General features: G+C 50.1%; 1 protein-coding gene across 3 annotated transcripts in view; it reads left to right on the plus strand.

Moving 5' to 3' along the window:
• Window positions 1–12,329, plus strand: part of LOC138267408 (acetylcholinesterase-like) — a 144,459-nt gene that overhangs the window by 78,047 nt on the left and 54,083 nt on the right. For all 3 annotated transcript variants that reach the window (XM_069216323.1, XM_069216325.1, XM_069216324.1), the window contains one exon: window positions 3,026–3,192. In XM_069216323.1, the coding sequence (XP_069072424.1) occupies window positions 3,026–3,192 (167 nt within the window). The remainder of the gene's footprint in view (window positions 1–3,025; window positions 3,193–12,329) is intronic.

Below are 12,329 nucleotides of genomic sequence, written 5' to 3' on the forward strand. Positions count from 1 at the left end.
GACTCGCAGATAAATTCCAATCTATTTTAACTGATTCCTGACCGCAACCCTCAAACAGCTCTGAACAATGCTACCTAGATTGACAGATAAATTCCAATATTTTTTAGCTACTTTTTGACTGCAACTCTGTGACAACCCTAATATCACAACAGAATATGTGAATATCGAGAGCAATCAGGGTTACATTCTGTTTTTCCTCTTAAGCGGTTATTATATAGACATGCCTTCCCCTCAAATCCTCAGTAAGTGAGTTAGCGGTCCAAATTAAAAAAAACAATGTAAAAAGTTAAAACAAACATTGAGGAACAGTACCATCTTACTGACTAAATTAAATAATCAAGTTAATTCTGTAATATAAAAGACCGTTTTTGTGGCATGCAGTTGATTCTGCCGGAATAGGACATGCCAAACCTCAAATAGTGCCACAGATTTATTCGATATTACAACTGAATGAGCTCCTCGGTCTTCTAATGGAAAGAACTATTGAGGAGTTGGCTGTCTGCCTCATCTCTTCTCACTATGTCAATTTCTAGAGCAACACTTCCTCAGGCATTTAAGAAAGACATGGCCAGACCTCTTTTAGAAAAGCCGAAAGCTGAGATCTCTGACTTACAGAATTGCAAGCCCATCTCTCATCTTCCTTTAGGTTCTCAAATGTTAAAAGTGTGCTAACAAGCAACTTGCAGCATTTTTAAAGAATGATTAGTACTTTATATTGTTCAAGGTGGGTTCTGGAAAATTTAGGGTAGATGTCTCAACAGCATTTAAGCCCTTCATCCACCCCACTCCATTGTCAAGGATTGTACTCATGAATATCGACCACTAGAATATCGTGTCACAAATTATTAAGGACAAAATACTGAGGGACAAAATCTCAAAAGGGAAGTGCTTACAAGACAGTATAGATTTACTATCATAACTCTACATCTACGTGCCTTGAAGATTTATGTACCGGGCACATATATATATGTAGTGTAAGCCATAGAAAATCTAGACTTACTTACCTGTCTATATTTTTTTTCCATATTTTTCCCTCAAATTTGTGTCCCAACGATATTCTGGGGTCGATATTCAGGGTGCATACCATTGTCAAGGCTTGATTCTATGAGCATCACAACTAATGTACAAAAGTGGATACATTCCTGTCTCGGTACCCGATAGCATGCCACTTCCCTTCCCCATCCCAACCGGAGTATCAGGCCCTGCAATGTGGCGCCCTCCAGGGATCTGCACTGAGGTCTGTGCTCTTAGACCCATATGCAGCATTGTTAACTATGTTCATACAATATTTCTGTCTTGAGTGTTTGCTTATGCGGACAATAACCAGATTCTGGAATGATTGGACAACTCTACTGCCATGGCTTCCTCTGATTTTCTAAAAGTGCTCTCAGCGAAGGCCAAGATTGCTTGAAAACTCACTTAGACTTCGTTCAACAAGACAGAGAGGAATCCTTTAAAGGCATTTCTTTGTCTTCAAGTGACTTTGACTAATGCCCTTCTGAATTAGGGACAATTCCGGTACCAGTATATTCTGCCTCAACTCATTTTTGGTTCAGCGCTGTCTTTTGTGCCTATGTTAATAAAGTTACTGCCTCCCGTTCTATACTATTAAAATATATAAGGGAAATCTTTCCTTTCCTAAAGTAAGAAGAGAAAAAATGGTTAGTCTGGGATTAATTTTGCCCAGATTGGAAATGTCTTCCATATAGTCGATAGGTAGAATTGAGATTATTTAAAATATGGCAGCAAAACTCTTACTAGATTTAAGGGAACATGATCCTGTAAATTTCCATCTGCCCCCCCCCCCCCAACATTGGCCGATGGTGGGCAAATGCATTGCTTTTAAACAGGGCCATTGGAATTATTGGACGGGGAGCACCAAATTATGCTGCAGGGTTGACTAAATTGTGCAACAGGAAAATGCAAACTATGCGGCATAATGCAGCACATGTTTTGATAGTATTACTTAATTATTGTATCATTTTTACACATGGTAATACTGTGTGGGTAAAGAGTTTGCCCTATTTGTACAATTTAACAATCAAATACAGAAAAAAAACAGCTGAAAGACGAATGGTTAACCTTTGCGAAGGGCCTTACACTGCAGGTGAACATTTGTCTCCGCGTTTTTAGTAACGTTTGATAAGTTTGAGCTAGAAACATTTTTTTTTTCTTTAAATGGGCAGATTATGCAGCAGATGATGGATTATATGGCAAATTCGGCAAATCCATAATTGTGAGAAAAAAAAGCTGCAGAATTGCATAATTCCTTTGGCCCTTTTTTAAAAGATCCTGCATTGTTCATCAGGCAGTATATGCAACAGAATCTAAATATATTCAGAAAAATTGTATTTGTACTGCTTGACAGATCCATTTATATCTGAAGGGAAATGCTCCTTGGCCAACCTCTAAATGAGAAAGCAAAACAAAAGGACAGATCATTTCCTGTCCCTAGAGACCAAAAATGTTTCTGTTCTCACCATGCAGTCAATGACTAGGTCCCACATCCATAAAGCATTGGAAAAACAGGAGCTGATGCCACACATAGCTTGATGTCATCTCATGTGGGGCAGACAAAGCTGTGAGTGGAGTTGCATAGCACCACCTGGTGGTGATGGAGAGCTATTGTTAGGGATAAGATTTCTGGGAATCAGTCTGGGCCCTCTAGGACCTTCATAAGGTGAGGAATCTATTGGAAGATATGTTATTAAAGGTATGTAACTTTTTCTTCTCAGCCTAATGTGAATAACCTGACTTGCTCCAGGGCACCTTCAGGAAATAGAGTTCTTTAGAAATACAGAAATAAAACCAAAACAACAATGTTGTGATATGTTGGTGCAGGATGAAGCTGGGGCCAGAGGCAGATGATGGCAGAAGAGGCTGTCTTTACAAAAGGTTGAGAAGATTTGGAAGTGGGGGCTTAAGGTAGAGGGGATATGCTAAGGGCCAGGGAGACTGTGATGCAGATAGAATATTATGGCATGAATCAATCTTATGAGAACCCACTTGCTTCATACCCCTACAGGGATCCCAATGATGTGACCGAGCAGGACAACAGGTGGCCCTTGTACAATCTGAATGACCAGCAGTTTCTTGAACTCAACAACGAGCCGTTCAAAATACAAAGCGGACTGCGTGTGCAAATGTGCACCTTCTGGAACCGGTTCCTCCCCAAACTTCTGAACATGACAGGTAAACACCCCCAAAACCTGCCCGGCAGGTCCATGCCCTGCACCTAATCTCATCGCTTGGTGCATACCTCATGACATCATCACAGCCATCAATCGTGTCTCAGATTGAGATGGCCCAGAGGTCACCAAAGGAATGGAAGGAAAGGAGCCTGTAGAGAGAGGAGAGGAGAGGTGTGGTGTAGAGGCTGGGACTAAAGAAGGATTCAGTGGCTAAAGAGGAGAGGCCCAGTGGGCAGGCGCAAGTAGTGGACCGCAGAGGCAGGTGACGAAAACCAGGTCAGGGTACAGGGAACGTAGTGCAGCACAGATAGATCAATGCAGACTACTGAGTGATCAGCAGTGCATCACTTATGAGAGAGTGAATGGTGAGTGGTGGGTAGAGCAGTGAAGCACAGGTGAGTGAGTAACTGGTGAGTGATAGAGCAGTGCAGCACATCATAGAGAGTAACGGTGAGTGATAGAGCAGTGCATCACACATGAGAGATTAACTGGTGAGTGATAGAGCAGTGCAGCACACGTGAGAGAGTAACTGGTGAGTGATAGAGCAGTGCAACACACGTGAGAGAGTAACTGGTGAGTGACAGACCAGTGCAGCACACGTGAGAGAGTAACTGGTGAGTGATAGAGCAGTGCAGCACACGTGAGAGAGTAGCTGGTGAGTGATGGAGCAGTGCGACACGTGAGAGAGTAACTGGTGAGTGACAGAGCAGTGCAGCACACGTGAGAGAGTAACTGGTGAGTGATAGAGCAGTGTAGCACACGTGAGAGAGTAACTGGTGAGTGATAGAGCAGTGCCGCACTTGTGAGAGAGTAACTGGTGAGTGATAGAGCAGTGCATCACACGTGAGAGAGTAACTGGTGAGTGATAGAGCAGTGCAGTACTTGTGAGAGAGTAACTTGTGAGTGATAGAGCAGTGCAGCACATCATAGAGAATAACTGGTGAGTGATAGAGCAGTGTAGCACATCATAGAGAGTAAATGATGAGTGATAAATAGAGCAGCGGAGCACATCTCGAAGAGTAACTGGTGAGTGATAGAGCAGTGCATGACTGGTGAGTGATATAGCAGTGCAGCACATGTGTGAGAGTTACTGATGAGTGATAGAGTTGTGCAGCATAGGTGAGTGCATGACTGGCAAATGATAGGTAGAGCAGTGCAGCACTCAAGAGCGAATGACTGGTTAGTGCTAGAGCAGTGGTGTACAGGTGAGCAGTGATAGATTAGTGCAGCACAGTTGAGAAAGTGACTGGTGAGAGATAGATCGATAAGTGCAGCGCAGGTGAGAGAATGGCGAGTGGTACATCGATCAGTGCAGCGCAGGTGAGAGTGACTGGCGAGTGGTAGATAGATCAGTGCATGGCAGGTGAGAGAATGACTGGTGAGTGTTAGATCAGTGCAGCGCAGGTGAGAGAATGACTGTCGAGCAGTAGATAGATCAGTGCAGCACAGGTGAGACAATGACCGGTGAGCAGTAGATAGGTCAGTGCAGCGCAGGTGAGACAATAACCGGTGAGCTGTAGATAGGTCAGTGCAGCGCCTGTGAGACAATGACCGGTGAGCGGTAGATAGGTCAGTGCAGTGCAGGTGAGACAATGACCAGTGAGCGGTAGATAGGTCAGTGCAGCGCAGGTGAGACAATGACCAGTGAGCGGTAGATAGGTCAGTGCAGCGCGAGCAAGACAATGACCGGTGAGCGTTAGATAGATCAATGAAGCGCGGGAGAGACAATGACCGGTGAGCGGTAGATAGGTCAGTGTAGCGCAGGTAACACAATGACCGGTGAGCGGTAGATAGGTCAGTGCAGTGCCGGTGAGACAATGACCGGTGAGCGGTAGATCAGTGCAGCGCAGGTGAGACAATGACTGGTAAGCCGTAAATAGGTCGGTGCAGTGCAGGTGAGACAATGACCTGTGAGCGGTGGATAGGTCAGTGCAGCGCAGGTGAGACAATAACCGGTGATCTGTAGATAGGTCAGTGCAGCGCAGGTGAGACAATGACCGGTAGATAGGTCAGTGCAGTGCAGGTGAGACAATGACCAGTGAGCGGTAGATCGGTCAGTGCAGTGCAGGTGAGACAATGACCGGTGAGTGGTAGATAGGTCAGTACAGCGCGAGTAAGACAATGAACGGTGAGCGGTAGATAGATCAATGCAGCGCAGGTGAGACAGTTACCGGTGAGCGGTAGATAGGTCACTGCTGCGTGGCTGAGACAATGACCGGTGATCGGTAGGTAGATCAGAGCAGAGCAGGTGACACAATGACCAGTAGATAGGTCAGTGCAGTGCAGGTGAGGTAATGACCGGTGATCGGTAGATAGGTCAGTGCAGCGTGGGTGAGACAATGACTGGTGAGCAGTACATAGGTCAGTGCAGCGCGGGAATGACAATGACCGGTGAGCGGTAGATAGGTCAGTGCAGCGCAGGTGAGACGATGACCGGTGAACGGTAGATAGGTTAGTGCAGTGCGGGAGAGACAATGACCAGTAGATAGGTCAGTGTAGCGCAGGTGACACAATGACCGGTGAGCAGTAGATAGGTCAGTGCAGCGCAGGTGAACCAATGACTGGTGAACCGTAAATAGGTCGGTGCAGCGCAGGTGAGACAATGACCTGTGAGCGGTAGATAGGCCAGTGCAGCAGAGGTGAGACAACAACTGGTGAGCTGTCGATAGGTCAGTGCAGCGCAGGTGAGACAATGACCGGTGAGTGGTAGATAGGTCAGTGCAGGGCAGGTGAGACAATGACTGATGAGCGGTAGACAGGGCAGTGCAGCGCGGGTGAGACAATGACCGGTGATTGGTAGATAAGTCAGTGCAGCACGGTGAGACAATGACCGATGATTGGTAGATAGGTCAGTGCAGTAGATAGGTCAGTGCAGCACAGGTGAGACAAAGACCAGTGATTGGTAGATAGGTCAGTGCAGCGTGGGTAAAACAATGACCGGTGAGCAGTAGATAGATCAGTGCAGCGCGGTTCAGACAATGACCAGTGATTGGTAGATACATCAGTGCAGCGCGGGTGAGACAATGACCTGTGAGCGGTAGATAGGTCAGTGCAGCGGGGGTGAGACAATGACCGGTGGTTGGTGGATCGATCAGTGCAGCGCTAGTGAGACAATGACCGGTGAGCGGTAGATAGATCAGTGCAGCGCAGGTGAGAAAATGACCGGTGAGCAGTAGATAGGTCAGTGCAGCGCGGGTGAGACAATGTCCGGTGAGCAGTAGATAGGTCAGTGCAGCGCGGGTGAGACAATGACCGGTGAGCGGTAGATAGATCAGTGCAGCGCGGGTGAGACAATGACTGATGAGCAGTAGATAGGTTATTGCAGCGCAAGTGAGACAATGACCGGTGATTGGTAGATAGGACAATGCAGCGCGGGTGAGACAATGACCGGTGAGCGGTGCATAGGTCAGTGCAGCACAGGTGAGACAAAGACCGGTGATTGGTAGATAGATCAGTGCAGCGCGGGTGAGACAATGACCGGTGAGCGGTAGAAAGGTCAGTGCAGCGCAGGTGAGACAAAGACCGGTGATTGGTAGATAGGTCACTGCAGCGCGGGTGAGACAATGGCCGGTGAGCGGTAGATAGATCAGTGCAGCGCGAGTGAGACAATGACCGGCGAGCGGTAGATAGATCAGTGCAGCGCGGGTGGGACAATGACCTGTGAGTGGTGGATAGATCAGTGCAGCGCGGGTGACACAATGACCGGTAGATAGTTCAGTGCAGCGCAGGTGAGACAATGACCGGTGAGCGGTAAATAGGCCAGTGCAGCGCGGGTGAGACAATGACCGCGAGCAATAGAAAGGTCAGTGCAGCCCGGGTGAGACAATGGCCAGTGAGTGGTAGATAGGTCAGTGCAGCGCAGGTGAGACAATGACCGGTGATTGGTAGATAGATCAGTGCAGCGCGGGTGAGACAATGACCAGTGATTAGTAGATAGGTCAGTGTAGAGCAGGTGAGACAATGACCGGTGAATGGTAGATAGGTCAGTGCAGCGCAGGTGAGACAATGACTGATGAGCGGTAGACAGGGCAGTGCAGCATGGTGAGACAATGACCGGTGATTGGTAGATAGGTCAGTGCGGTAGATAGGTCAGTGCAGCGTGGTGAGACAATGACTGTGAGCGGTGGATAGGTCAGTGCAGCACAGGTGAGACAATGACTGGTGATTGGTAGATAGATCAGTGCAGCGTGGGTGAGACAATGACCGGTGAGCGGTAGAAAGGTCAGTGCAGCGCAGGTGAGACAAAGACCGGTGATTGGTAGATAGGTCAGTGCAGCAAGGGTGAGACAATGACCGGTGAGCGCTAGATAGATCAGTGCAGCACGAATGAGACAATGACCAGTGAGCGGTAGATAGATCAGTGCAGCGCGGGTGGGACAATGACCTGTGAGTGGTGGATAGATCAGTGCAGCTCGGGTGAGACAATGACCGGTGAGCAATAGATAGGTCAGTGCAGCGCGGGTGAGACAATGACTGGTGAGCGGTAGATAGGTCGGTGCAGCACGGGTGAGACAATGTCCAGTGATTGGTAGATAGATCAGTGCAGCACGGATGAGACCATGACCGGTGAGCGGTAGAAAGGTCAGTGCAGTGCAGGTGAGACAATGACCGGTGATTGGTAGATAGGTCAGTGCAGCGTGGGTGAGACAATGAGCGGTAGATAGATCAGTGCAGCGCGTGTGAGACAATGACCGGTGATTGGTAGATAGATCACTGCAGCGTGGGTGGGACAATAACCGGTGAGCAGTAGATAGGTCAGTGCAGCACGGGTGAGACAATGACCGGTGATTGGTAGATAGATCAGTGCAGCGCGGGTGAGACAATGACTGGTGATTGGTAGATAGTTCAGTGTAGAGCAGGTGAGACAATGACCGGTGAGGAGTTGATAGGTCAGTGCAGCGCAGGTGAGACAGTGACTGTTAAGCAGTAGACAGGGCAGTGCAGCACAGTGAGACAATGACCGGTGATTGGTAGATAGGTCAGTGCGGTAGTTAGGTCAGTGCAGCGCAGGTGAGACAAGACCAGTGATTGGTAGATAGGTCAGTGCAGCGCGGGTGAGACCATGACTGGTAAACAGAAGCTAGATCAGTGCAGCATGGGTGAGACAATGACCGGTGAGCGGTAGATGGATCAGTGCAGCGCGGGTGAGACCATGACCGGTGATTGGTAGATCAGTGCAGCACGGGTGAGACAATGACCGGTGAGCGGTAGATAGGTCAGTGCAGCGTGGGTGAGACAATGACCACTGATTGATAGATAGATCAGTGCAGCTGGGGTGAGACAAAACCGGTGAGCGGTAGAAAGGTCAGTGCAGCGCGGGTGAGACAATGGCCGATGAGCGGTAGAGAGGTCAGTGCAGCGCGGGTGAGACAAAGACCGGTGATTGGTAGATAGGTCAGTGCAGCGCGAGTGAGACAATGACCGGTGAGCGCTAGATGGATCAGTGTAGCGCGGGTAGGACAATGACCTGTGAGTGGTGGATAGATCAGTGCAGTGCAGGTGAGACAATGACCGGTGTGCGGTAGATAGGTCAGTGCAGCGCAGGTGAGACAATGACCGGTGAGCTGTAGATAGATCAGTGCAGCGCGGGTAAGACAATGACCGGTGAGCGGTAGTTAGGTCAGTGCAGCGCGGGTGGGACAATGACCGGTGATTAGTAGATAGGTCAGTGTAGAGCAGGTGAGACAATGACCGGTGAATGGTAGATAGGTCAGTGCAGCGCAGGTGAGACAATGACTGATGAGCGGTAGACAGGGCAGTGCAGCATGGTGAGACAATGACCGGTGATTGGTAGATAGGTCAGTGCAGCATGGGTGAGACAATGTCCGGTGAGCAGTAGATAGGTCAGTGCAGCGCGGGTGGGATAATGACCGGTGAGCGGTAGATAGGTCAGTGCAGCACTGGTGAGACAATGACTGATGAGCGGTAGATAGGTCAGTGCAGCGCGGGTTAGACAATGACCGGTGAGCGGTAGATAGGTCAGTGCAGGGAGGGTGAGACAATGACTGATGAGCGGTAGATAGGTTAGTGCAGCACGGGTGAGACAGTGACCGGTGAGCGGTAGATAGGTCAGTGCAGCGCGGGTGAGACAATGACTGATGAGCGGTAGATAGGTTAGTGCAGCGCAGGTGGGACAATGACTGGTGAGCGGTAGATAGGTCAGTGCAGCGCGGGTGAGACAATGACTGATGAGCGGTAGATAGGTTAGTGCAGCACGGGTGAGACAATGACCGGTGAGCGGTAGATTTGTCAGTGCAGCGCGGGTGAGACAATGACTGATGAGCGGTAGATAGGTTAGTGCAGCGCGGGTGAGAAAATGACAGGTGATTGGTAGATAGGTCAGTGCAGCGCGGGTGAGACAATGACCGTGAGCGGTGGATAGGTCAGTGCAGCACAGGTGAGACAATGACTGGTGATTGGTAGATAGATCAGTGCAGCGCGGGTGAGACAATGACCGGTGATTGGTAGATAGGTCAGTGCAGCGCGGGTGAGACAATGACCGGTGAGTGCTAGATAGATCAGTGCAGCGCGAATGAGACAATGACCAGTGAGCGGTAGATAGATCAGTGCAGCGCGGGTGGGACAATGACCTCTGAGTGGTGGATAGATCAGTGCAGCGCGGGTGAGACAATGACCGGTGAGTGCTAGATAGATCAGTGCAGCACGAGTGAGACAATGACCGGTGACTGGTAGATAGGTCAGTGCAGCGCAGGTGAGACAGTGACCGGTGAGCGGTAGATAGGCCAGTGCAGCGCGGGTGAGACAATGACCGGCGAGCAATAGATAGGTAAGTGCAGCGCGGGTGAGACAATGACCGGTGAGTGGTAGATAGGTCAGTGCAGCGCAGGTGAGACAATGTCCAGTGATTGGTAGATAGATCAGTGTAGCGCGGGTGAGACAATGACCGGTGAGCGGTAGAAAGGACAGTGCAGTGCAGGTGAGACAAAGACCGGTGATTGGTAGATATGTCAGTGCAGCATGGGTGAGACAATGACCGGTGAGCGGTAGATAGGCCAGTGCAGCGCGGGTGAGACAATGACCGGTGAGTGGTAGATAGGTCAGTGCAGCACAGGTGAGACAATGTCCAGTGATTGGTAGATAGATCAGTGCAGCGCGGGTGAGACAATGACCGGTGAGCGGTAGAAAGGACAGTGCAGTGCAGGTGAGACAAAGACCGGTGATTGGTAGATAGGTCAGTGCAGCGCGGGTGAGACAATGACCGTGAGCGGTGGATAGGTCAGTGCAGCGCGGGTGAGACAATGACTGATGAGCGGTAGATAGGTTAGTGCAGCGCAGGTGGGACAATGACTGGTGAGCGGTAGATAGGTCAGTGCAGCGCGGGTGAGACAATGACTGATGAGCGGTAGATAGGTTAGTGCAGCACGGGTGAGACAATGACCGGTGAGCGGTAGATTTGTCAGTGCAGCGCGGGTGAGACAATGACTGATGAGCGGTAGATAGGTTAGTGCAGCGCGGGTGAGAAAATGACAGGTGATTGGTAGATAGGTCAGTGCAGCGCGGGTGAGACAATGACCGTGAGCGGTGGATAGGTCAGTGCAGCACAGGTGAGACAATGACTGGTGATTGGTAGATAGATCAGTGCAGCGCGGGTGAGACAATGACCGGTGATTGGTAGATAGGTCAGTGCAGCGCGGGTGAGACAATGACCGGTGAGTGCTAGATAGATCAGTGCAGCGCGAATGAGACAATGACCAGTGAGCGGTAGATAGATCAGTGCAGCGCGGGTGGGACAATGACCTCTGAGTGGTGGATAGATCAGTGCAGCGCGGGTGAGACAATGACCGGTGAGTGCTAGATAGATCAGTGCAGCACGAGTGAGACAATGACCGGTGACTGGTAGATAGGTCAGTGCAGCGCAGGTGAGACAGTGACCGGTGAGCGGTAGATAGGCCAGTGCAGCGCGGGTGAGACAATGACCGGCGAGCAATAGATAGGTAAGTGCAGCGCGGGTGAGACAATGACCGGTGAGTGGTAGATAGGTCAGTGCAGCGCAGGTGAGACAATGTCCAGTGATTGGTAGATAGATCAGTGTAGCGCGGGTGAGACAATGACCGGTGAGCGGTAGAAAGGACAGTGCAGTGCAGGTGAGACAAAGACCGGTGATTGGTAGATATGTCAGTGCAGCATGGGTGAGACAATGACCGGTGAGCGGTAGATAGGCCAGTGCAGCGCGGGTGAGACAATGACCGGTGAGTGGTAGATAGGTCAGTGCAGCACAGGTGAGACAATGTCCAGTGATTGGTAGATAGATCAGTGCAGCGCGGGTGAGACAATGACCGGTGAGCGGTAGAAAGGACAGTGCAGTGCAGGTGAGACAAAGACCGGTGATTGGTAGATATGTCAGTGCAGCATGGGTGAGACAATGACCGGTGAGCGGTAGATAGATCAGTGCAGCGCGGGTCAGACAATGACCGGTGATTGGTAGATAGATCACTGCATCGTGGGTGGGACAATAACCGGTGAGCAGTAGATAGGTCAGTGCAGCACGGGTGAGACAATGACCGGTGATTGGTAGATAGATCAGTGCAGCGCGGGTGAGACAATGACTGGTGATTGGTAGATAGGTCAGTGTAGAGCAGGTGAGACAATGACCGGTGAGGAGTTGATAGGTCAGTGCAGCGCAGCTGAGACAGTGACTGTTAAGCAGTAGACAGGGCAGTGCAGCACAGTGAGACAATGACCGGTGATTGGTAGATAGGTCAGTGCGGTAGTTAGGTCAGTGCAGCGCAGGTGAGACAAGACCAGTGATTGGTAGATAGGTCAATGCAGCGCGGGTGAGACCATAACTGGTAAACAGAAGCTAGATCAGTGCAGCATGGGTGAGACAATGACCGGTGAGCGGTAGAGGGATCAGTGCAGCGCGGGTGAGACCATGACCGGTGATTGGTAGATCAGTGCAGCGCGGGTGAGACAATGACCGGTGAGCGATAGATAGGTCAGTGCAGCGCTGGTGAAACAATGACTGGTGACAGTAGATAGGTCAGTGCAGCGCGGGTGAGACAATGACCGGTGATTGGTAGATAGGTCAGTGCAGCGCGGGTGAGACCATGACTGGTAAACAGAAGCTAGATCAGTGCAGCACGAGTGAGACAATGACCGGTGACTGGTAGATAGGTC

The sequence above is a fragment of the Pleurodeles waltl genome, chromosome 12 (genome assembly GCF_031143425.1).
Source record: "Pleurodeles waltl isolate 20211129_DDA chromosome 12, aPleWal1.hap1.20221129, whole genome shotgun sequence".
NCBI classification, from domain to species: Eukaryota; Metazoa; Chordata; class Amphibia; order Caudata; family Salamandridae; genus Pleurodeles; species Pleurodeles waltl.